Source organism: Cynoglossus semilaevis, chromosome 4 (assembly GCF_000523025.1).
Source record: "Cynoglossus semilaevis isolate Cse_v1.0 chromosome 4, Cse_v1.0, whole genome shotgun sequence".
In the NCBI taxonomy this organism is placed as follows: domain Eukaryota; kingdom Metazoa; phylum Chordata; class Actinopteri; order Pleuronectiformes; family Cynoglossidae; genus Cynoglossus; species Cynoglossus semilaevis.
The window spans coordinates 6948583-6973948 of NC_024310.1; the positions used below are offsets into that span (position 1 = coordinate 6948583).

General features: G+C 39.4%; 3 protein-coding genes across 3 annotated transcripts; all 3 read right to left on the reverse strand.

Annotated features, from left to right (window-relative positions):
- Window positions 1-418: 418 nt before the first annotated feature.
- Window positions 419-5310, reverse strand: fam181b (family with sequence similarity 181 member B). The gene is given in 4 exon segments (XM_008308807.3): window positions 419-1988; window positions 1990-2132; window positions 2135-2199; window positions 2201-5310. Coding segments are annotated over 4 exon segments (1227 nt in total). The 5' UTR covers window positions 2242-5310; the 3' UTR covers window positions 419-1010.
- Window positions 5311-6512: 1202 nt separating this feature from the next.
- prcp (prolylcarboxypeptidase (angiotensinase C)) lies at window positions 6513-17283 on the reverse strand. Its single transcript, XM_008308808.3, has 10 exons — window positions 16714-17283; window positions 13448-13588; window positions 13262-13363; window positions 12561-12742; window positions 11944-12101; window positions 11380-11552; window positions 8260-8427; window positions 7972-8159; window positions 6972-7466; window positions 6513-6928 (listed from the first exon to the last, which is right to left on the reverse strand). The coding sequence occupies exons 1-9, from the start codon at window positions 16879-16881 to the stop codon at window positions 7256-7258; spliced, it is 1491 nt and encodes a 496-aa protein (XP_008307030.1). The 5' UTR covers window positions 16882-17283; the 3' UTR covers window positions 6513-6928; window positions 6972-7255.
- Window positions 17284-17879: 596 nt separating this feature from the next.
- Window positions 17880-24612, reverse strand: ppp5c (protein phosphatase 5, catalytic subunit). Its single transcript, XM_008308809.3, has 13 exons — window positions 24307-24612; window positions 22565-22806; window positions 21839-21986; window positions 21562-21683; window positions 21413-21478; window positions 21190-21288; window positions 20993-21098; window positions 20738-20880; window positions 20267-20354; window positions 20150-20190; window positions 19878-20056; window positions 19716-19797; window positions 17880-19314 (listed from the first exon to the last, which is right to left on the reverse strand). The coding sequence occupies exons 1-13, from the start codon at window positions 24527-24529 to the stop codon at window positions 19252-19254; spliced, it is 1602 nt and encodes a 533-aa protein (XP_008307031.1). The 5' UTR covers window positions 24530-24612; the 3' UTR covers window positions 17880-19251.
- Window positions 24613-25366: the final 754 nt, after the last annotated feature.

Genomic DNA, 25366 nt, shown 5'->3' on the forward strand with positions numbered 1-25366 from the left:
CAGGTCAACATTTATTCCACGAAAGCATCGCAGCCACTAACAGAGAGAAAATACAGTCAGAGGGCAGCTTCACTGCAGCGGGAAAAAACAAACTTTAGTCCATTTTTTTTTACTATCCTGATTGATATGAGAAAATTATTATTATATATTTTTTCAATTATATTTAGTTTTTTAGTGTATTAAATGTATATATGCTTTACCTTTAGATCACAAACGTATTGTATTCATACTATTTCTACGCAAATTCTATTAATTTCTATTCTGTATATTTTTATTTATTTGAAATAAATAATGATTTGGAGTTTTTCTTGAACAATTTTGTTTACTGAACTAATGTCATCTGTTGAATATGAATTAATCTTTCTTATATACAGAAACATGACACAGTAAGTGAACAGCTATAGAGGGGCGTCGGGTAAAAAACTGAATTTATCAATTTAGCAAAAAATGACCCACAAATATAGGATTTAGGTTGGAAACAAACATTTTCTTTTTCAGGTGTTGATGTATTTTGATCCCACGTCTGTGATAGCAAATGAAAATTCAAGACTCGTTCTCACGGTAATAAAGACCAGCTTTATTGTTATCTAACAAAATCTAAATATGTCAAGTCTTTCTGGGGTGGAGAGAAAATAATCTAAAAATGGTGGACAAGGTGTCTGTACATGCTGTCAATCTTGATTATTTCAAAATAAAAGTTTGTTTTCTGAGAAAAGTGCCTGGCTGAAAGATTGTTGCAGCATTTCTGTCAAACTGTGAAAAAAAAAAGTTGTTTTCTGGTGTTCTGAACACCACAGTGGTGAGGGTTCCTGGAGTCCACTTAACTTTCATGAAAGAACTTCCTGAGAGCCAGCAGACTCACACCCACATAAAACAGAGCACAGGTGATGAAAAAAAAAAGTTTGAAATGTTTTATAATTGCTTACAAAAATGTCCAGCTCTCTCAGACTAATGTTAAACTTTTGTATCTGCTTCATTTTGGCACACTGAACCACAGCGTCGTCCGTTTCTCATAGAGATGAATAATTAGCTCTGCTGTAGCCACCGTTTAAATCATATGTGACCTGAGGTATGGAGCAGTCTGTGAAGAAGTTGGGAAAGGTCAAAGTGCACAGTGCGTTGTCGTCCATGTTCCCAGCAGCAGCGGCGGCGGCGGCGGCGGCCTCAGACTGACAGTAGACAGGAGGCTGGGCTGGGCTAGCCCGCAGGTTCTTAGAGGGTCCAGAGCAGCTAGTCCAGGGCTCTGAGTACAGGAGACCACCGACCAAATGGTGAGAGTCGTAGCAGGCAGGATCCAGAGTTCCCATCTCGGGCTGCAGACGCAGGCTGCTGTTTGGATAAAGGTCCTGATCGCTGACCATGTTGCTATAATCGGGGCCCAGGAGCTCGAAGAACTCCACGGCCTCAGGGTTTCCTCGCTCCAGATCCTTCAGTGTCATCCCAGAGGTGGAGCTGACTTTGGAGCAGTTGGCCGGCTCGGTGAAAAAGGAAGGGGGCAGGTTGCGGTGCCTCAGGGGCGGCTTCTTGGCTTTCTCACCCCTTATTTCCTTGGCTGGGCTGAAAAGAGCTGCCAGGCTCTTGCTCTGTAGGTTGGCCTGGACCCCGTCACGCTTAGGTAGAGTTTTGTTCTGCAGGGGGCTGGGCTGGGCCAGAGGAGACCCCTGCCTCTTTCCTGGGGGTTCTGCCCCAGTTCCTGGTGTGATGATGCCTGTGCATCTTTTGATCTGCTTCTGGAGATACTTCCGGTGGTTCACTTTTCTCTTGGATTTCACCGGCTTGTCCAGAGCCAGCTTGATGTTGCTGGAGGCCGAGTCTATGAAGTTTAGCAGGTCCCGGGTGGTCTCCTTGTAGTCTTCATCATTTTCTGCCTCACCCAGAAGACTCCCGTCCAGACTCTTGTCCACGTCATACTCCATCACTGACCCGGGGAAGCAGAAGTTCATGAACTGAGGGTTCATGATTGCAGTCTGAACAGCCATCACTCTGCTCTCGGAGCTCGGCCGCTTCACCTGCTGTGATCCCTGAACCCAAACTTTCTTCAAAGCATGTCTCCGTCTGTGCTCGAGGAAAACATTCACTCCCTGACACTGCTTCCTGTAAACATTCCCGATTAAAAGTGACGGGCTGTGAGCAGAGCAGGGAGATCTTACAGGGGGCTGGACAAATGATGTCAGAACATCAAAGAGGAGGGGCACAGGGACCCGGGGACTTAACTCTTTGCTTGTGTCCGACCACCTGCATCTAAGAGGGGATTTGTCTAAAATTCCCTGCAGAGTAGAAGACAATAAGCCCTGTTAGGAAACTCCCCCTCTACTTTAACTGTTTGTGTGTGCTCTGGACCAGAACCCACGTCAGGAAAGCGGAGGATATTGGCAGCAGAGGGCAGAGGAGCAGCCGGACGGGTTTCCCTGTCAGGAAGTTTGTGTGGTCCGACGCAAAAAAAATAAAGTATTCCTCAAAGTCAATGATTCACCATTATTCATCTGATTCCTGCTTTATCCCGGCATTCGATTAGCACGCCTACTTCCAGTCCCAACACTAAACCAAAATTAACTTCTAATCTCATTACATTTAGGAACCGAAACAAACAGAGCTGTAAAATAAAAAGGCGTTTTACAGTAAAGAGAAAAGACTTTTTCGTGTGTCTGGGAAAATCTTAGTGCCCAAACAGATGCCACCGTTTGGGGGAATCTTTTCGACCGCTCGCTTGTGTCTTAATCTGCTCATGGCAAAAGTTGATTTCTTGTGCATTCCCAGGCCAGTGGGAATTTCTGCCCTGGCCTGACAACTATTATGGGCTGCCTTTGACATAAAGCCCTACAGGGTCTAAATAGCCTCTATTCTTTGCCCGGCAGTGAAAGGGAGCTTTGTGCCAGAGATTCATTAAATTGCACCTCACAGCCCCTTCGTAAAATGGGTCTCAATAATGAACAGTCGATTTAACTAGAAAAGCTGCCGGAGCTGTTAAATTAAAGGGGAATAAAGTGCAGCTCCAGCTCAGTGTGCCAGAAGAAATGTTGACCTTACCAAATCCCGGGTATGAAACTTCTGTTGTAAACAATAATGTATTTACAGGAAGTTTCTTGGCCGGTGATAAATACACTGAAGGATGTCTCCCACAGACAGACTCTGTGTGGCCAACACCGCACTCTCGAATCGGAATTTCAACAGCACTTCTCGGGAATGTTGGTCCGTACCACAAATGTCTCACTGAATTATTTTTTGTTCGCCAAGAATGTATAGGTCTCAATCAATCTGACTCTCTCTTTGGGATTGCTCTTAAATAAAGGTGGAGTAAAAGGAGACAAGGGAGATTAACGACAGCGAAGTGTCCCAGGATTTGGGACAAAATAGAACAAGGACAAGTGTTATTTGGGTTTATTTCTGAGGGGGAATAAGTTAATTATCTATTATCTATTTGTTGTTTCTGACTGTAAAAGGATTCATGTAAAGTTTTTGTCATCATTTTGTATCTGTAAAATCAGGAATGACCAAACATCATCACAAGGAAAAACAATAATTCACAGGACTGTGAGTCTGACTCAAACTGTCATTTAATGTTTTTAAATTATGGATTTTCTGATCCTGGAAAACAATATATTACAGCTCTGTCCTGTGCAAAATCTGAATTTAAAAAATATTTTTTAAAAGTTTTTAAGTTTTTCTTAATAGTGAGCTGTGCTTTTAAAAATGCAATCAATTTTAGCCACAACATGAGGAAACATTAGGACTGGTCTGTGGTTGATGCTTAAACTTAAATTCTTTCTCTGATTACTTTTCTCTGCTTGATAGAAGAAGAAGAATCTGATTCTGATTTTTTTTATATACACCAACATTTGTCCTCTGTAATTCACCCATCAACTGATTTCTGGAGCAGTGACCACTTTCACAAGCAGCCAGGAAGGGAAGTGGTGTTTGCTCAACACAGCACAGTGGCCGAGGTGGGATTTGAACCCCAGACCTGCACATGCTTTCTTTACAGGCAGTCACGAACCTCTGTTTCTAGTCAAATTTGAGTGCAAATATTATATTTTCTACTTTACTGAATCATTGAGAGCCTGGTAGCATGTTGGATCAAACATATTTAAAAATGTCTTCTCCAATCTTTCTTTCGTGGCTTGTGCACAATTGTATCTTTCTTTAAAAACAAAAAACATGTAAATTAAAAGATGCATTTCTCAGTGGAATGTTTTTTGATGAAACACAGAGACGTCTGATGCAGTGGTCCAGTGACGGGGCTCTCGGCCTCACAGCACTGATCCGGCCTCTATCTCTTTGTGAGCAGCAGCAGTTTTTGGCAAAGTGACATCACCACAGTTGCAGCAGCCATTTTCCTCCTCAGTCAAAGGCTTTGGCTTTTGTGCTGGTGGGTCATTCACATCACAGAGCCCTGACGCACAGATCCCGGAAACAAGTTTCTATTGTTGTATAAAAGCTGAGAGGGGAAGGAGGAGGAGGAAGAGGAGGAGGAGGCAGAGGAAGAGAGGGAGCTGAGAGAGAAAAATATTAACTGATGAGGTTTTGACTTTCTCCTGACTTTACAACGTGAGGTTGTTTGTTAATTGCGTAGTTACATCCTGTGATAAATGACCCTTTTTGTTTTTACTCTAACCATGGAGGTCAATCTTCACGTTGAATTTCTTAAGTTTTATGTCCAAATCTCAAAGGAGAAGCGAGTTTACGCAATTCAAGAAAATCATTAGTAATCTGCGGCGCCCTTTCCCCCTCCACCAGCAGGGTGTTAACTACACAGATCCATATTGTTGTGATATTGTTAAACATTACCGCCACGCCCTCCATCCCTGAGAATTCACTTATTCAGCAGCGGCCGTCACCGAGGGTCCCTGGATAAGTGACGTGACACACAGAGGCCTAATCTCTTCCTACTAGTGTGTGGTCCCTGTACGAGCAGGGATGTAGTCGGAGTTTGGGGTCGAGCGAATACTAATAACAACTTTGATTGATGGCCGGTGTCAGAGACATAGAAAGGGCTGACGAAATTAATGACCTCTCAAAGTCCTGAGAAAAGTTTAAGGAGGGCATTTAGCGGCAGAGATCCCATCCTCCCCCATGTTTAGCTGAGTCTGAAATCCGGTCAAGCTTGCAAAAAAAAAAAAAGTCACAGAGTAAAGTACTTCAGTCTCATGGTAGAAATCCTAGCCACACACCATCACAGGACGGATTCTCCATCTGTTCCACAAAGTCAAGTGAATATCAGCCACTTCTGTTGCATGGGAACAACACAGGTTTGGTACTCGCTGCCCAATTATATCAGGTACCACAAGCTTTTAACCTGACATTCTTCTCCATACTTTATTTTTAACCAATTAAACAGTTTAAAGTTAGTAATAGCAAATTGCTAAAGGTTAGCCCATAAATAGCTAAAGGTTACCAACTAAACCCTGAAACTTGGGTTTAGCTTAGCCTGTTGGCCAAGAGAATGTGGTAAAAGGCATTAATAGGTAAACATTAACCAAAAAGCAAAGGGCTCCTCAATGGCCTAAATTCCCTTTCAAGGACTGCTAAAATTTAAAGGTAAAATAGGTCAAAGTTGACTACAAAGATCAGTCAGATATCTACAAATCGCAGTGCAGAAATGAAAGGTTGGCTTCAAATATGAGAAAAATGAGTAACAATTACATTTTTATAAGAAAAAATATATATAAATATATATATACATATATACACAAATACATATATTTTAATTTCTTACTTCTAAAAAATATGTGTATAAATATATGTGTATGTGTACACATGCATATATACAGTATATACACATATATGTATATGTATACATATATATATATATTTCAAAGATACGAAATTGAAGTATTGCAACTTTTCTTTGCAGTACTTCAGTATGCTAGTATATCTGAGTACTGACGACGATAACCATTGGTTTTGATGTGATTAGTTTTAGTTTTTGACGCAGCTAACACAGTGGAAGAGTTCATTGACATATTAAGAACTGTGACTCATGCTAAACACAAAAGGCGTTCAAGTCCCCGCTGAGTCCCGCATCGACTCACTGACTCACACGCTCTTAACCTTCCATCAACCCCTCACCACTCCTCTGCCACCCCGGGGGCTGTATTAATAATAATAATAGCGGGGGGGAACAAACTCTGGTCTATGGACTACCTCTGTGCCACAATTTAGTACTTTTATGGCTACTGGTGACCGAGCATTTGCCAGGGGGCATCCCACAGGTTGTACCACAGGGGTGAGGTCAGCCAGCGTAGCTGCAATAACCTCCCACCACTCACATTATTGGCTTCCTCCGATTGGGGTTTTATTAAATCTCAAGCACAGCCAATTGTTCATGAGCGATGACGGAAAGTCAAATGTACAGACGGAGCCTTCTTCAAATGTGGTATATGTGAATAAACCAGGGGGAAATGTGATAAATTCTGTGGGTTTTAAATAACATTCAGTAAACGTTGATGCGACTAAATATTTAACAAACAACAGACGGCTTGGCTGTGAACACGAATCAATTACGAAACGATGAGCACATCTTAGAAAATGATTTATTGTGTGCCGTATTTGTTGACAGCTTTTCTCCTGAGACTTCCATCGACATCGACATTAGAAAAAAAAACAAAAAGAAAAAACGACAAATGATAACAACAAATTCAAATCAATATAAGAAGCGGGGAAACAAAATGCTCTCCATTTGTAACAACAAAGAGCAGAAATGACAGGAATCGCTGTGATTTAAAGGGAACGTTGATTAAAGCACTGACTGAGGGAATAAACGCCTCAAAAGGGAAAGTTGGGGAGGATTTGATTGAAGTACTTATAGACTCAGTGTGTTACATGTACACACACATATCAGTTTCAATGCCAATAAAGGGCTCACTGAGCATGTAAAAAAACGTAAACATTTCCTGAGTTAAAAAAATTTTTTTTATTGCTTTTCCTTAACCTTCTAAAAAATTTGGTTTTTTTTTTTATTGCTTTTCCTTAACCTTCAGTTGCTTCTTTTTTAATTTTACAGACTTTGGATTTTTCTGGCTCAAACTGAACCTTCAGATCTTCCAGCCCATTTAAGTGCATAGTTTTTCAAATGGAAGAGTGCAGTGACACTTTTACTCTAATGATGTCTGTTCCTGACAGTGCTAATGCTAACATAATCTACCAAATTTTAAATACACATTAATGAATTATTTAAAAAAAAAAGCATTTAAGTTAAAAATACAAACTTTGGCTTTTGTAATAAAAGGGAGAATACTGTATTAAACACTGATGGTGTTCAAGTCGTGGTGTTTGTTTTAGCCTGCTTGATCCACTCCCGAAAATACTTCACCTCTAACAAACGGGCAGCACGGACCGAGGGGGGGTCCAAGTCATGGCTGTAGCGGAGGTCGAGGTGATGAGCCCCCTCGGGAATTAGAATGGACACCAGAGAATCTGTGATGTTGTAAGAGACTCCACCGGCTGACCACGGGTCAAGTCCTCCGTTACTGGAACACAACAGAGACACGGACGATGAGAGGCTGCTAATGAGCGGAAGAGAATTAGGGGGAAAGAAATATCTAAAATCTTAAAAAAAAAAAACACGCCAACACAGATATATCAAAATAAAACTTAAAAAAATGATTCAAATCACAAATACTCTCTGCTGAGAAATCAACCACTACAGTACAATGAGAGACCAAACTAGTACAACTGTAGTACAGAGAGTAAGAACAGTACAGTTGTAGTACAGCTGTAGTATATAGAGTAAGTATAGTACATTTGGAGTACAGCTATAGTACAGCTAGTGCGTACAATACAGCTGTAGTACAATTGTAGTACGGAGAGTAAGTACAGTACATCTGTAGTATAGACAGTAAGTATAGTACAGTGTAGTACAGCTACACTACAGATAGTAAGTAGCAGTTGTAATACTTAGTTCTAGTTCTAGTTCTAGTACTAACAAAGCTGCTGGTTGACGTTTGGTTCGTTAAACAAAGATAAGAAATATACCTGAAAATGATGTTGCTGTGAGAGGCGAGATCTTTCCCGCCGTAGACGACCCCAGCCCAGTCGGCCCGCGGCCTGACTCCAAACATTGCGTTGCACTCATCGGAGAAAGCCTGGAAGTTCCAGTCCTCGGCCTCAAACATGTCCTGGACGCCGTCTGTGCACATGGGCATCGCCATCTCTGTGCAGGCCTGGGGGACGGGGAGTAGACGTGTGTTCATTCACAGAGGCGATGCTGATCAGTGTTCACAGTTCACACCCAGGGGTTCCCGCTGCGCTGCACTACTGCACCTGATAAAACCAGCCCAGGAAACCCAGGCTGCCAGTCGCCGTCTGAGACGTGTTCAGACAGGAAGTGATGCCGGTGTAGTTGTAGTAGACCTTCGCTGCTTGGGAGACCGCCTGCAGCAGCTGGTAGTCAGATACGGCAGAGTCGAAGGACAGGAACTTGCAGACCACCTTGAAGTTAAAACACACACACAAAAAAGTGAGAATGTTAGTCAAAACGTTCTAAGACGGATTTTAACAACAACAACAACAACAACCCTGTTTGTCCAAACACAGAGGTAAACAATTCTGAAATCAAACCTTTTTTTTTCTTTAGCAAACATAAATGGGAACTTATTAAAATTATTTAAGTTTGCAAAAGAATTGGATTTTGCTCCAAAAGATGTTTTCTTTATCCCGAAACTGAAAAGAATGAAAGAATTCGTAGGATGAAAACACCAAGTGTTTAGGGTTAAATGGAGGATATTTTATTATTTCATTTTTTTTATTTCTCTAGCTTCCAGACAATACTGTATAACCATTGAAGCAGTAGTTGTTAGGAATGTGTTTTTTCACCTAAAACCTCTCTACATTAAAGGTAGCTTGTGTGTTCAAATGTTCTGGATGAAGAAAGGTTTCACTTTTGTGCCATTGGTTTTTAAATGCAATAGTTTGATGTTGGACAAAAGGAAATTCTGCAGCACAACACAAAAGTTCAAAAAGTGAACCCGCCTGGCCACTCTCTGAAGCTAGTGTTTATCCAAGTTGCCTACAAGACTGAAGATGTCTTTCTTGGGGCCTGTAAAGTGTTTTTCCACATAAAGAGCGCTGGCGCCTGATTTGCATATGAAATTCACTGGAAGGAACTCGAATTTATGGCTCCAATCTTGGCGCACGGGGAAGAAATGTCCTTTCAGTCCAAGCAAATGATGAATATCCTGTTTTTTTTTAATATAGGTTTAACTCACTTTAAAGTTGTGGTCTCTGGCTGCGGCTAACATCTCCGAGCTAATGGCATGGACGTTAAATATTTGAGTTTCAGCTTTTGTTTTTGTCTTACTCTGCGTGTTGTTATGGCTGCAGCAGCAGAGTTTTGGCCGCGGCCGATGTGCACTCTTTGTGAAGTGGGGAAACTGGGCCTTCTTGTTTGGACGTTAGAGGGGAGCAGCACTAGTGTGGAGTCTGTTACTAAGGCTTTTGTCTAAGGGCTGGGGAGGAGTTGGTGGTCGATGGATGAGGAGGGCCACAGACATGTCCAACCAAAGATTTATACCGAATAAAAAGAAAGGGGAAAAAAAACACTGCAATTGCTCCAAAGCATCTTCTCCTTACTTTTCAGATAGGATTAGGCTTGAACATTCATCTCTGCCAACAGATTTCCCCCCCTAAGCCCTCAATACTCCCGTTCTCACACTCACTCACATAATCACATTAGCTTTGTCATTAAAAAAAACTCCTCTTTTGCACCCACTGACTAAACTGCTTAAACCACCCATAGGGGTCGCATACATTAGACACAAAGTGTGAGAGAAACCCAAAATGGCCATTTAGTGTTTGCATTATTCAGTAAGATGCTCTTGGAGCTGTTTGAGAGCAAAGATAAACAAATAATAACAAAGAAATTGTGGCAGTCTTGTGAAAGTTTTATTTTGTGAGTGCAGTGTGAGGCACAGGGAGGGAGGGGGGCACAAACAGTGGCCTGGGTCTGTGGAGGCGCATGGTTTATGCACGTGATGTACCAGGATGACTGGAAGTAAACCGTGTGTTTCTGCACACAAGTCACTCGGTGCTGTTGTACACACTCATCTACACAGAAAACTCAGTCCCTCAGTTTTACCGACGCTTTAATAGTTTTAAAAGCTGGGATTAAATCATATTCTTTATATTTATTTACAGCAACTAAAATATTCTACAGTAGGACAGAAAAACAACTAGTACAAAAATAGATATGTGATCAAGGGTTCCAAAAAGGAAAACATAGGGTCACACAAAAGGAACCTAAAGTTAGCAAAAATAAAACAGAGCAGGAAAATATAAATACCCCAGGTCCACCCTGATATAAAAGCTAAAAAAACCTGAAAAAAAAAATAGTTGCCCAAAAACACTTAATTTAAGCCAGCAGTTCAAAAAATAATGAGCTAAAGGATCAGCAAACAAAGAAACAAGCAAATAATTACGAACTAAAGGATCAGCAAACAAAGAAACAAGAAGGATAACAATTACCAAATTGGGACCAAAAAAAAAAAAGCCAAGAAAATCACAAAAAATAAACGCCAAAAACAGATATTTACATTTTTAGCTTAAAGCAAAGGCTACTGTTAAAATAAAAGTGAGATGTTTAACAGGAAGCTAAAATAAAAGTCATCATCTTTACAGCATTTCAGAGTTTTTGTTCTGTTGTGAATCTGAGTCTGATTCAGAACCGAGAGGTAAAGCCCCGTTGTTTTTACCGAGTTGCAGCAAAATGTCTTGTTTGTTTGCGCGGCGTCCTGAGAGGAACACCTCAGAGATCAGACAACGCGGATGAAAAGACTGCTGGTGAGCCAGGAAAAGAGTGGTGGCTTACTTGTAGCTGCTTGTCTAAAGAATAGTTTTAAAAAATCCAAAAGAAACAGGATCCTTATGAATATTAATGAAGCTAATTGACAGCTGTTGTAAACAAAGGCTCTGAAGACCACAACAAACACTTGAAACACACTTGAGTGAACCACACATTCATTTCAATTAAGGACAGGCTGTCAGGCCCGAGTTAGGGGCCGAAATGGAGTCAGACAAAAAAAAGTTCAAAGCACCAATTAATACATGAACGACTGAAGCAAATAATTGTTCATGATTATAATGAATGTCATTTCAGTTGGAAAATAATCCAGATTCAACAGGCACAGACATTTGAGGTGAAGACTCTAAAGGTCACTTTAGGATGCAAATTAAATTTATAGTTCAGTTAAATCGCAAAATATTCCTTTATTGGCAATAAGATGCCTGATTAGGCCAAATATTGCTTAAAGTTAGCAAAAACGCTAGCAAAAATCACAGCAGCTAAAATAAAGAATCATATAAATATACTTTTTTTTTAATTTCCTAGGTTGTGATCAAAAAGGCTCTTGGAACATGTGACAGTACAGACATGTCGTGGCTGTTTACCTGAATGGGCCAGCGGGGCAGTGGCTGCAGGAAGTTGGCTTCATATGGATAATCCACCATGGCCAGATTGGTCCAGGTCTCCTGAAGCCAGTTCTTGAAGATGCCCACATCGTTCTTGTTTTTGAGTGGAGCACATAAACTGAACTCTTCTGACATCCACTGGAGACCAGAGACTTGATTGGAGAGAATAGAAAAATGTTTTTTGTTATTACTCAGACTTTTTTTTCATGAGGTCAAGCTGACAGGTGATTCTTTATTACTTTGTTTTCATGAGGTCAAGCTGACAGGTGATGAATTTCTAATCTAATTAAAGACAAATCATAAATTATCCCGATCAGACTTTTATCCATGCACTCGTTCACAGTCACAATCTGCTAACGTTATGCCTGTTGAACTGTCAGGTGTCTAATGTGTTGATGGATGACTCATCCATATGGACAGAGATTCTCACCACCCAGGAGAACATCACAGCTCCATGGTTTAACACGGCTTATTAATAACTCTGAAGGTTCTCTTTGAATTAGAGTATGTTTTGTTATAAAACTCCAAGTGTTTGTTATGCACCTGTAGAGGAGATGTTATTAATGGCCTTCCATGATTTTCTTATGTTGCCATCACAGTTGTAGCCGCTTCTGGCGAAATCCTGGGTGACTACTTTGTAGAAGTCTCCACATGGCACCATACCAGAGAACTGCCATATTGGTGCAGAGGACGCTAGGGCTCTGAAACACAAAACCAAGATAGATTTGTAATTTTTTTTACATTTTCAGAATTAAAATAGCAAATATATTCATTATGTAAAGAAAGAAAGTCAATTTGATGAGCTCTGTATACAGTAGGGATAAGATGTGTTCTAAAAATGTCCTTTGTCTGTAATGTGTTTCATTCCATTTACTTAATTAACGAACACATTTAACGGTTGACATTTATTTATTTATAAACTTGTGAACTACTATTAAGAGTTCTGGCTGTTTTTTATTTATGTTTCTTGTTAGCACTGAGCTAGCTAGTTGGCTAACTACACAGTTAATCACAGCTTTTAGCCATTTCTGGCCATGTTAACAGAATAGAATAACTTTCAGAATAACTTTGGGAACCTAATGTTTCCTTGCCTTTATAGCTTCTGCACAACTAGGTAATATGATATGTAGTCGGTTTCATTCATTTCAGTAGAATATTACCCAACAACAGAGTGTGGGTATTTCATCCTTAACCAGGCAGACAGCATCCCTCCATAAGAACCTCCAATAGCAATGACAGGGCTGTGCTGGGCTCCAGGTAAAGTTCTCTTCAGATTGTCAATCAGCACTGCATAATCTGCCAAGGCCTGTTCTGAAGTCAGAAAGTTCAGGTTTTTGTTGTCCTGCAAGCAAAAATAGAAAAAAAATGTATTGAATAAATTGGAAATAAACATTGTCCATACATTAATAATAATACAAAAGTTTAATTGCAACATTGCTGAAGGTTTACAGCCAAACAGACCAGCAGGTGTTGGTGCTGGATATAAAGCACAGCTCTTTCTCACTGTGATAAAGGACTGAATCAGATGTGTTCGCTTTTTTCTTGCATATAGTGATGATTTTTTTATCCTGAAAGTTATGTGTTCGCTTTTTTCTTGCATTTAGTGATGATTTTTTTATCCTGAAAGTTAAATGTCTGTACAAAGTTTCAGGGATATTTAAAACCCTTGTGCCAGCTCAATTCAGTAATACACTATAGGTTTCAAAATGACCTAATAGCACCATCTGCTGGTAAAGGAGGGCATTAAATCTGCAATCATTTACTGAAGTTAGAAAATAATGTAAGTAAAAACAAATCAATTGTATATGGGTATTCAGGTTTTTTTCCCCAATCAACTCAGAGTCATTGCATCGTCACCTACATTGTGAGAGTCTTGTCCAAATGGAAGCGATTCTCCATAGTAACGGTGTTCTGCAAAAACCAGCATGGCGCCCAACTCCTCCGCAATTTCCCACATGAAGCCCTGAGGAAAAGACAAAGGCAGGTGTTGAGCTAGAGCTGAGAACCACGCACAGTGTAAAAATAGAGGAACAGATGGTATATTTACTGTGTTGTTGCAGAACCAGGCGATGTCGCCTTCATTGCCAGTGTAGAACAGAATGGGTCCACCGGGCTGTTTCCAGTACTTGTCAGCCACGAGGTATCTTTGTTTGAACGTGCCGTCCTCCACAAATCCAAAATGGTCAATCTAGGACAAATAGAATCAGGAGGAAAAGTAAATACATACGTTTACACACATGTGCCCGTACAGGTACCAAATTATTTTTTTAATTTGTTGCAATATTTTAAAAAAGCACAGCTAAAGCAATGCAATATTGACATTCTGACCAGCCTTGGTTCAACACATATGGTACTTAGAGAGTAGAGAGTCGAGTTTGTAAAATGAAAAAAGTAGCTGTTATTTTCAGTGTGATATGAAATTTGAAATAAAATTGTTTTCAAAAGTTGATCCCGCAGATATGATCCATTTTGGAAGAATCTCTAGTCAAAAACTCACTTCAACATTTACATGGGTCCTTCGTAACCAGCGCTACAATGACCTCCTGTGGTACACTATGGCATTGCAGAAGGAACACGTTTTAAACATGTTTTCAGGACACAAACCATTTCACTTTTTCTTTATAAAACATTGAGACATTAGAGTAAAAACTATTTTGTCATTGTTAGATTTATTTTGAACATAAGATAACTTGTAAGAGAAGCAGAGACATTAAAATCATCCTAGACAACAAGCAGAATTTGTAATTGCATATTTACAATTAGAAATCAGTATCGTGAATGCCTAAATTATTAAAAGGAATAATAAAGATACATTTACAGAGTTCTCTTCTCGTTAGAATGCACTGTAAATGCATTTAGTAAGTGTTAAGTGAATAGAATTAGGTTGGTTGGTAATATTAATCTAAAGATATTTTTAACCTGAGCGAAAATGGTCTGGTGCCCAAGCAAATAAAATTTTGTTGCATTTTTAGAAAGTGTAGCAACCTTGTAAATAAACACGAGGGGAAACGAGCTGTACTCAAGAGCCATGGTTAATTGTGAGGATGCTAAAACACTTCCATTCATTGTCTGCAAGTAGAACAAAGTGGAGAGGATTTCCTGAGGACAACTGCTGGATCACTTGTCCATCTCCTCAGAGACACACCAGCCTCACGGAGATTTGAGAAAGATGTGTCCGAGGGACAGAGATTACAGTAAACTCACTGTAGGAACCAAAATGTTCCTGATTAGGATTTTTTTTTAAGATTTATATGGACCATTTTGGATAAAGGTTAACAAACAACACTAAATGCGACAGTGGGTGTGAGAAGGGAGGAAACGATCTTTATCACTTTGTCAGCTCGGCTGATTAGGCAGGATGTCGTGGGCTGGACCAGGTGTGATCCATTGTCCCCACATCCAAACAGAGTGAACATGATGTAAAGAAGCCACAATAGGCGGCAATTGATCTAGAAAATTAATTTGGCAGCGTCTCAGAGCACAATGATATTTGTCAAAATTTTGACAGAGACTCAATAACAATTTATCGTTACAAGCTCAAACTCTGTCTCAGGGTTTTTTAGGTGAAAGCTTTGGGCATACAGTGTGAGATTTTAAGGTAAAAAAAATATAAAAAATATCCTGCAGTAAAAATCTAAATAGATTTTCCAGATACTACTCCAAACGACGACACAGAGGAAAACTAAGATTATATGCGTCAACCACTCAAGTCACTGAGCATGACACTGCTTCATCCTCCACTGTATGATCACTCATGCAACATGCAAGCTGACACACCAGGAAGTAACTGCAAATGGCAAATGTTAAGGCTGAAAGAAGATCTGTTCGAGAGGTATCTGTTTCGGAGAAGTAGCTCAGCTTCACTGAGCCCTGGAGAGCTTTTTAGGCCAGCAGCCAGGAATGACAGTTCCGGCCATGCTGGCAAAAACAGGACTGATTGTGGAGATTTCCCTTCACTACAGGAAACCAGAGTGAAACGTCTATTGTCCAGAGACATAACACAACGTAGACAAACCTTTACAGATTAGAAAGAGAAATTGGTGCAGATAGTAGTAAAAGGTTCACAGTGGGGCCGACGTGAGTAGAGATGAGGAAAATATGAATCAGTCATTATTAGCCTTATTTTAACTTTGATTTAAGCACCTTCAACAACATCTTACGTCATCTGCTTTGACTTAAACATTTGTTTTAATAATGCAAAACACTTAGTGTTTAAGATTTAATGTTTTTTTAATCTGATAACATCTGGGAAAAGTTTGATTACCTAAAATTCCTTAACAGTGACTGAAGGTTTTACTTGCTTTTTTCCACTTGCTGGCCTTGTAAAAGCATTAGCAGTAAAAACAAGGTCTGGATGCATGGTCTGGCGTGCACTACGACAAAGGAATTAAACTGGGCCTTAAATCAATTCTTCTCTTGTTTGAACTGTTCAGATGTGTTCCTACTATATTTGTCAGATCAGTTTTCAGCTTTTTCAGCTGGAATTACTGAACAACATAAAGACAAAACATAAACCCTTGGCAACTAGGCATTTTCCAACATCCTTGCAGTTTAAGAAAGAAAAAAAAAATTAGTATCCACTTAGTGACTTGTGTTTAATTTACATTACATCTTTAACACCCAGGGTCATTCAGAGCACAGAGTTAGAAATGACCACAGAATCATCATGGAGTGAGTGAATGACACTGCACATTTTGGTTTGTTGCAGAGGGTCTAAAGTTTTTAACCTAAATTTGCCACTCCTTCTTAAACATTTTGTCACAATCAAAGGTTTCTAGTACAACAACCCTGCTTTGTGTATAGTCCAGTAGGCCAGTACTTTCTTCTGACTCTAGTATCTCTATCCCACTATCCCTAGCTTTTTTAATCTTAGGTCACATTTGAAAAAAAATCTAGCTCCTCAAAAGTCACAAGTTTGACCAATAATAATTTAAAGCATCAGAGGTCGACTCTCTTTAACTNNNNTTACCCACCAAAGACTATGAATTTGCACAAACTACTTGATTGATTCCATTCCGTCACCATACAAGACAAACAGGGAAGACACGATATATAACTGCTGTAAATTATAACTACTAACCAAATCATTATAGGAAACACATTCCCCCTGGTACTACCAGTGTTACGAGCACCATAGATTGAGAAAGACCCCTTTGTGGATTGAGTTAATTAGTCCTTTTAAATAATTTATAATTGTACTAATTAAAATTACTAAAGCTCATTTATACGCAAATGTTTACATTTCCCTTCAAGACAAAAGTGCGAATGTTATTTTAACGGACAAAGCGCGAGTAGAAAAAGAAATGAACTCACCTTTTGGTCAAAGTATAGCGTTTCATAGCTGATAGGGGTCTCACTGGGTAAGGGGGAAGCACCGAGTCTGAAAAGTTGTGGCTTGAGAGCTATCACATGGAAACAACCCAAACAGAGAAACAGGAGGCTGCAGACAGCAGCAGCGTCTCTCCTGCCTCCAGCCTCCATCACTGCTGGTGTGGAAACAAGTAGCAGCTCACCGGCTCCTACTCTGCTGCTTCAGTCGGTGATGATGACTTCACGTGATCTAACACAGGAGGAGACACAGGAAAAGACGAGACCTGTCCTGTCCTGTCCTGTCCGTCCGAGGAAGGAAGTGAGACTGTGGTGTCAGCAATTGCAAAAGTGTTTGGGCAGCACGTGACCTACATTCAGCTGTTGTACAGGAAGCCGCTGAAATATACACCAGTCATGTTACATATTTATATTATGTTAGCTGTTTAGCTGCCAGGGGTTACCATATATTAATACATTCGCCAAACTTATCGAATGATCCAGAAAGTAACACATAATAGTAAAATATAAAACGACGGATTGTATTTAGTACGAACTGAGAGTACACTTGTTTACATTTCACTTCCTGGACTACGGAAGCCGCGAGAAAGATTAAGAAAAAGGCTCACGTGAGCAATTAGTAAGACGTTGCTAGGCAGGACTGTGTTAATCCCACAAAACTAATACCAGTCTTTATAATTGAAAAACGCGGGTGTAGACGTGTAGACGTTAAAAAGTAGCCATTTAATTTATAATTAAATGTTTATATTTGAGACAGAATTATATGTTTATGGTTTTGTCATAGAATCAACACGAAACACTGTATCAACTCACCGATGGAACAGCATTAATTCCTTTGCAGATGGGAATATCGTCTTTTTTCTTGCTTTGAGCTATCATTTATTGATTTTTTGACTGTTGTATGGCTAACATTACCCTCTGTATTTCTAGCTAGCTATGATTTAAGCAAGTCAAATTTGATCAATGTATTTATAAACTACACAATTTCTGGTGTGGTTAAACCTATTCCTTGTAGACTGCTGTTTGGCAGTGGTATCTGTTTTGCTTTTGGCAAAACTTTGTCTTTTTTTCTTTTAAACTCTTGATTCCAAGTTTGTAATACAATTACTAGTTTAAAACAATTTTATACATTTGGAAATCTCTGGGCAGAGTTCAGTAAAATAATGACTTATTTATTTGCTTTTAAGCATTGAAAAACCCATAGAACAGAATTCTGCAGCCAAGGAGTCATGGCATTGCATTAAATACATAAACAAAGAAAGGAGACACTTCAGGAGTGGAATGGCAGGGCTGTGAAAATGTACTTTGACCACTGTATTCAAAAGGCTGCTGTTACACAGGGCTTGTAAATGCGTGATGTATTTAAATACACACCCATTGAACACCCATCCAGAAAGAAAACAGATACAAAGACAAACTAAATCAGCTTAGTTCTAAAATCACAGGACTGGATTTTTTTTAATTCAACGTTTTTTCTCCAAACATTACACAGAATCTTTAAATGATACAGTATATATACATACACATGAGTGTATTCTTTTATCTAAAAAGTCGAGGGCCATAGGACAATGCAGCTGTGCGTTTCAAGACAGGATATGCATTTTGAGCATATGTGATCTGGAGACATCTGTGTAGCAGAGGGCCAGGCAGGTGGGGCCCAAAGTCACCGGTAATGAGTTGCCCTCTGTACTTTACCTTAAACCAAAGCAAGTTTGGATAGAAGACTGTGCAAGAGCTGCCAAGTGAGTGGCACAATGACAGTCAGGGATGATAAGATAAAGAGCAGCAATATCTTCCTCAGTCGGAAGTTTTGCAGCAGTGCAAATATAAGTGTTACCAGCTACATGACTGACCAGCTAAATACACCACTAATGGCAAACAGCACCTTTACGTGTATCCAGAGACACCATGTGTCTTTTTCTGCAGTGGTATCATACGTGTAATAATGATTTATACTTAGAGAGGGATTTCAGGAAAAAAATTACTAACATACTGTAGGGTGTGTTGGGAAACACTGTTTAGCTTGCTGCTCTGTATCTAGTTAGCCGAAAATCCATGTATTCAGTACAATTCTATACTTCAGGGTCAAAATACAGCTTGTGTAATAAATGAACAATAATTTCTTCCATCACAGATCTTTGGTAATTACCATTACATTACACCCTCTGCCGAGTTACATCATTTAACTGAAAGCCAGGCAGCTCCCATGTAACTTGTCCCAAACTGAAGTTTATTTTTTTGCCCACACGAGCAGACAAATAGACATTATGGTGTTCCAGTTATAACTGATAAGATGAGAGGATTTGAACAGTTCTATACTGGGCTACGGTTGGTACAAATGACCTCTTCTCATCTTGTTACTACCTAACATGGATTTTGTGCAGAACTAGTGGAGGTTTGTCAGGGAGAGATATCTCATGGGCCAAGCATGAAGCATTTCCGAGCACTGGAGGAAGTGATGTGGTTGGGATGGTCCAGGTCAGATGGGATGTGGTCAGTGTCATGGACATTGGAGCGAGGCCTCTACATCATCCCCAGCTGCATTAGCGTGTTGGCATATGCCATGGGTTTGACATTCGGATGAGGCTGTAGAAAAAAAAATGGGGCAAGGAAAGAAACCATTACGGAAACGCAAAAAAACATAATGTCAAATGTTTTTATTCTATTGGGATAATAAATATCATTTCAGAACTCTAGAATGAAAGAAAGTGTGCCTTTTTCTTTCCAAAACGAATTTACAAACTTTGACAACTGCTCTTGATTTTAGTAAAATTATATGTCTGACTGAATGATGCATTATCTGGAATTGGTTGAGAGCAACGCGCTCTAATGCTTAGGATTGCAGCACCAGCTAACAAACGCTAGTGGGCACCATTGTACATTTTCTGTTTCTTAGGCAGTGGACTATTTTTTATACACAGAAAGACAGTGTCCTAACAAAAGCTTTTTCATTAGAATAATGACACATAGGAGTAAAGACTACTGACCACAGCAGTGAACTGGTGAAAGTTTGGCTTGAGGTCCGATCCCCTGAGGTGAATATACGCTCCTTTATTTCCCATCTGATCACTGTAAGAGGCAGAAAAGACATCCCAGTTACAGGGTGAAAAAAACAAAAAACCTATAGGTCAGTCATTGTGAGTACTTACCAGTAATTGGGCGCTGAGAATACGGTGATGCACTTCCCTGAGTGAGTGACCTCATAACCCTCTGCTTTGACCTCATGACTCCGCACAATGAAGTCAAGCTTGTTCTGTTCTAAGAAGCGCTCCGTCACATCAGGCCCAAACTGACAGCTCACACCTCTCTTACTGATAGACCGACCATTCTGTATAAGGAAGGGGGAAAACAGTCCAAATGAGTGTGAATTAAATACAGGTGCCAGTGCTTATTCAGATATACAATGTGGAGGGAAACTGACCTGCGGCTGTGGATCTGACCAGAGAAGGTCACACATGGGACCTGAGGGGAAAAAAAAAAAAAAAGTTATGTTCCTGTAATCCCCTTCTTCTTAGTTGTGTTTGGAAACTGGTCTTACCTGAGTCAGGAGGTTGTCGGTTTCTATCAATCTTTCTGAGGTCCTCCAATGTGACACCATCTTCACTAAACAGTCCACCATGCATAACCTGAGATGGAAAATTTTAATTAGACTCAGTGTTACACAAAACATCAGCAACAATTGCTGCTCTTATAAAGTTCCTGTATTGCCTGCAAAAAGGGGAGGCTGCAGCTGACATCAACTCAACCACAACAGTGATTAAACACTGGTCAAGTGAGGGAACAAAAACGAGGAACAGGTTATTTTTGTGTTGTTCATTCACAACAGTTGGCGTCCAACAAGAACAATCTGTCAAATCTTGCAAAACTATAGGATTGTTTTTCAAAAGCAGACTGCCGGATGGATTCTCAGTTTGACACATGGTCATTGGAGTCACAGCTTTATTGCTGTGAAGTACGGCGGTCAAGGTCAATTTGCTGTTATTAGTAAGCTTGAATAACCAGTACGTACCAGTACTTTGGTGTTGATGCACTGAGCCAGAGGAAGCCACTGGAAAACCTCACTGAACAGCTGGAACATTTGAGCCGTGTACTTGGCCTTCACTTCACCTTCAAAGCCATACATCTGGTTCATGTTGTCTGTTTCATGGTTACCTGTTGGTATGTATAGTTGGTTTGGTTATTATGAAAGTTCTTTATACTTGCAGACTTTGGTATGGTATAGATGTGCAGACTACACATATGCACCAACAGTAGGTGTTCGTACCTCTAAGCAGGTGGAAGTTGTCGGGGTAGAGCAACTTGAAGCCAAAGAGGGTGAAAATGACCTCAACGGAGAAAGAGCCGCGATCCACAAAGTCTCCATTGAAGAGCTGAGGTGTGTGGTTAAGGAAAAGGACCCAAGGGTTTCAGACAGTTTTTACCTCAAATATACAACAATGAGATTTTTTTTGTGAAGGATACATAAGGGTTGGTCTCTGATGGTAACCCATTCAACTTGAAGATGTTCAGGAGATCATAGTACTGCCCGTGGGTGTCACCACAAATAGTTATTTGTTCCGTCTGTTGCAAAGGGACATAGAAAAAACTTTAAGTAATAAATTAACATTAAATCAAAATGAAAACTTATTTGCACTCACTGCCTTTAAACAGTAATAGCTGAAAAATAAAACCTGAAGAAAGTCACCTCTTTTAATGTGATTTCAACAAGGCTGGGTAGCTTTGATAGAACGTCTTTAACTTGCACCAAAATCTGAAACACAATGTCAGAAATAGCTGTAAATATAACTATTATGAGGCTTAACATTACATGTCTTATAATATAGCATATTTTACCTGATAAGCACACTTTCTGTGCAGTTTCTTCTGATCTTTAAACCAATCCATCATCTCCTTCATGAACTTTACAGTGACTTTTCCATCCTCAAGTTTGGGTCCTACATAATCGTCCTCAATCGCTGTAACACAAAATAAAAGCTCAGATTAAAAAATATAAAAATTAAACAGCAGAAGCAACAATGTGACAATTGAGATTTTTTAAATCCTACTTTGATGTTGTTTTAATAAAGCTTAAGTATCACTAGTGTTTTAATTAAATGGGAATGAAACATACTCATGCTTTCGATGTCTAGAGAGTCAACAACAGACTTTTTTATCTCGTCGCTGGCGATGGCTCTTTCAAAAGCTTTCTGTTTTACAATCTTGTTACATTCCTGGTACTTCATTCTTGCATCCTTGTCATTGGGTCGAACTCTTACTACCTAGTTTCAAAAAAGGAAAATGCATCATTTAAACACAGGGTGTGATCTTTCAAGGTAAAGCCTATAACCATCTTTCGTAATCCTCTTTATTATGACACATTTATACTGTAATTTGTCATGCATGGTGTGTATAATAACGTACATTTCTCTAAATAATAAAACATCTATATTTATAGCTACACAGACTGGAGTCTACTGGCAAAAAATAACACATGAACTTCATTGGATTAATTTTTCATTCTGTTTGAATGGCAGTCTGACAAGTTTGTGTAATAAATCGTGAAGGTGGAGCTGAAAAGGTCTTTGCTGTCACAGCCACAGTTTGTTTGTGCTGCTTGTTATCAGAATAGCTCATAATGACAACTGACACCAAATTAGCTGCAGTGGCGCTGGCACCATGGCTGGATTAAATTATAATCCATATTCATGTTAGTTAGGGCAACTTGTAGACTCTTGGTGAAATGGTTAAATTGTAGATGTATCTTTTTACAAAACAACATTTAGAGTAAAAACACAAATGAACTCAATGCCACTGAACTACAGGTTGAAGTTACCAACATTTTTTTTCACCACCTTACCGTCTCATAGTCCTTAAGTGCAGCCTTGAACTTTCCCAGTGCCATGTTGGACGTGGCTCTGCGGTAATACCCTTTGATGTAGTTTTTGTCGATCTCCAGGGCCTTTGTAGCATCGGCCAGGGCATAGCCATAGCACTCTGTGCGTAGATATGCCAAACTTCGGTTGCTGTAGTAGATGGCATTGGATGGATTAACCTCCAGGGCCTCTGTGTAGTACTTAATGGCATTGTCATAGTCTTTTTCTGTGAAAAAAAGAAAAGAAAATGCAAAATACATAGTTATATGAATTATGGTGACATAATTACATTTATCTTTTTGTTATTTACAATATAAAAAAATTATTCACTAATGTTGCACATACACATTTGTGGAAATCTAAATAAAGATTAGTAATTCACCCTGGACACAAAGCACAATTTTGCTCCATCATAGCGTAACAATGATCCGAGGTGGGAATCTCATTTAGGCTAAAGTTACAACATCTAATAATTCTTATACATGACATCCGGCTAAAAGCAGCACAAGAAATGGTCACACTGAACGGTGCTGTGAAAAAAAAAAAAAAAAAACTACAACCATGTCCACTGATAACTTCATGAATGGCATGCCACACACAAAAGGAACAGCAATAAGTAACTTTTTAGCATATTGTAGGCTTCTAAAAGAAAAGGAAAATCCTGTCCATGCCGAGCGTAAACCCTATTCTAACATGAACAGTATGTGTCTCTCTAGCTGTTCCAAAGTCCTTCAGTTTAAACAACTACTTGTGTTCTAACACTTCTGTTTTGGCATTACAGCATGTGGAATCTTTTGCATCAAATTTAACTGTTTCTTAATTCTTGCAAGAAAAAAAAATCATAAAATGTCATTCGAGTTGAACTCTAAATTAACCTATAAAATTTGGGATCTTAGCTACTACACATGGTCTTTAAAAATTAGGACAATTTTGTACATAAAATGTAATTAAATGCTAGGGGGGGGACCAACGAGTTGGACATGAGACAGAGAATACAATTCACACAACAGACGTTTCCCCAACTGTTGTTTACATACATGTGCATAATAAATGCTTTATTATCAATTCGTTCTAAACAACACAGTAATGCATTCATAGAGAAGACGCCTCTTCATACAGTTATTTTCATTCGGGGTAATTTCCCCGTTTCCATTACGGAAACGCAAACTCCGTCAATCATAAAGTGAACACCTACGTAATAGTAAGACGCCTTAAACAGTTTGCACTAGCTGTGGTGCTGAAATGTTTTGTATTTGTCAAAATACATATGGAGTAAACCATACCTCTTAGACTGTCCCTCTTCCTCTTTAAAGGAAATTACTGTTGGTTCGGGACATTCGTCGTTAAGTGTGTGCACGACACGAAATGCTGGGACAAAGTGCTGCTTGAGCACGTTGTTGACTGACAGTTGTCATTAAATAGCCGTATATACGTATATACATGCACAGGGGTTATAGCGAGGCAGGGAACGCGTATATATTAGATATAAAGGTGTAACTCGAAACTCCAAAGTGCGGCTTATTTATACTTAGTTAGAGCTAATCCAATGAATGGACTTCACAGCTAGCATGCTTTCTGAACGGTCTTAGCTTAGCCTCACATGAGCGACCGGCTCCGGCTAGAACGTTTCGCTATAAAAACCTGTCTTTCTGTACGATTTGGCCAAAGCTGTGTCGGTTATAGTGCTATGACAGAGACCAGAGACGTGACAAGATGGAAAAACTACCTTTAAAGAACTTATTTGCCTTCTCCTTGAGTAGCTCTGCATCATCGCCACCCTGCGCCATCTTCTTCACACTGCCGTATTCTGATTCCTGCGCCATTGACTGCACTGTCGCAAAGGTCGCAAGTCTTAATCCAGTGGTTTGCAAACTGTGGCCCCTGGCCCATTGATGAGCCTTTGGGGTATTGCATGTTGTCCTCGTACTGTGTTCCAGAAATTCCCCCATTTCCAAAAATGTGCTGTTTATGGATAAAGAGACAAACTAGGTTAAATATGCACTGTTTCCTATTCCCATTATATAATGTAAAATGTTCTGGTGGTTGGTGACTAGAACATGGAGCTCCTCTTGTGGATCAGTTTTATAAAGGCTTGAAAGCCTCAAAGGTTTAAGAATCTACAACCAAGATAGAGTAGTTTTATTGTTTTCAAGAAAAAAAAACATACAAACATATTACATATATAATGCCTTCAATATATTTTAATAAAGCATATTAACTTTTTGTTAATATGTTGTAATGCAATTGAATGGTTAATGAAAAGTTTGATAAAGGTTTTGGAGTTTTGTCCAAAAGTAACTGATTTTTTGTGATATTTTTATTCATTATCATAACGATTTTTAACAGTACTTATTTTAATAGGTGGTGTAAGTTTGATGCAAAATCATTTGTTGTCTTTATTTAGTTGGTAAAACTTCAAGAACCGTTGTCTTTGTAAAAAATATAATCTATATAAACATTTCTGGGACCTTAAATCCCTTGTCCTTTTATCCTTTATTTCTCTCTTATAAAAAAGAAGAGTCTTTTTTTTTTAAAAGTGCAATTATACTTACTGTACCATAACACTTTGTGATGTGTCCTACATACTGTATATTAGAAGACACGTATTAGATGTCTTTCAGTTTGTTTACCAGCAGAGGTCAGTAGAGACTCTCAGGTAAACTAAACTACTACAACACAACGGCACTACACTTTGGGACTTTAGTCATCACTAAAGGGGATTTACATCGGTGTGAGGTGAACCATCTTTATGAGTCATTGTTTAAAAAACCTAATAATTACTGTTG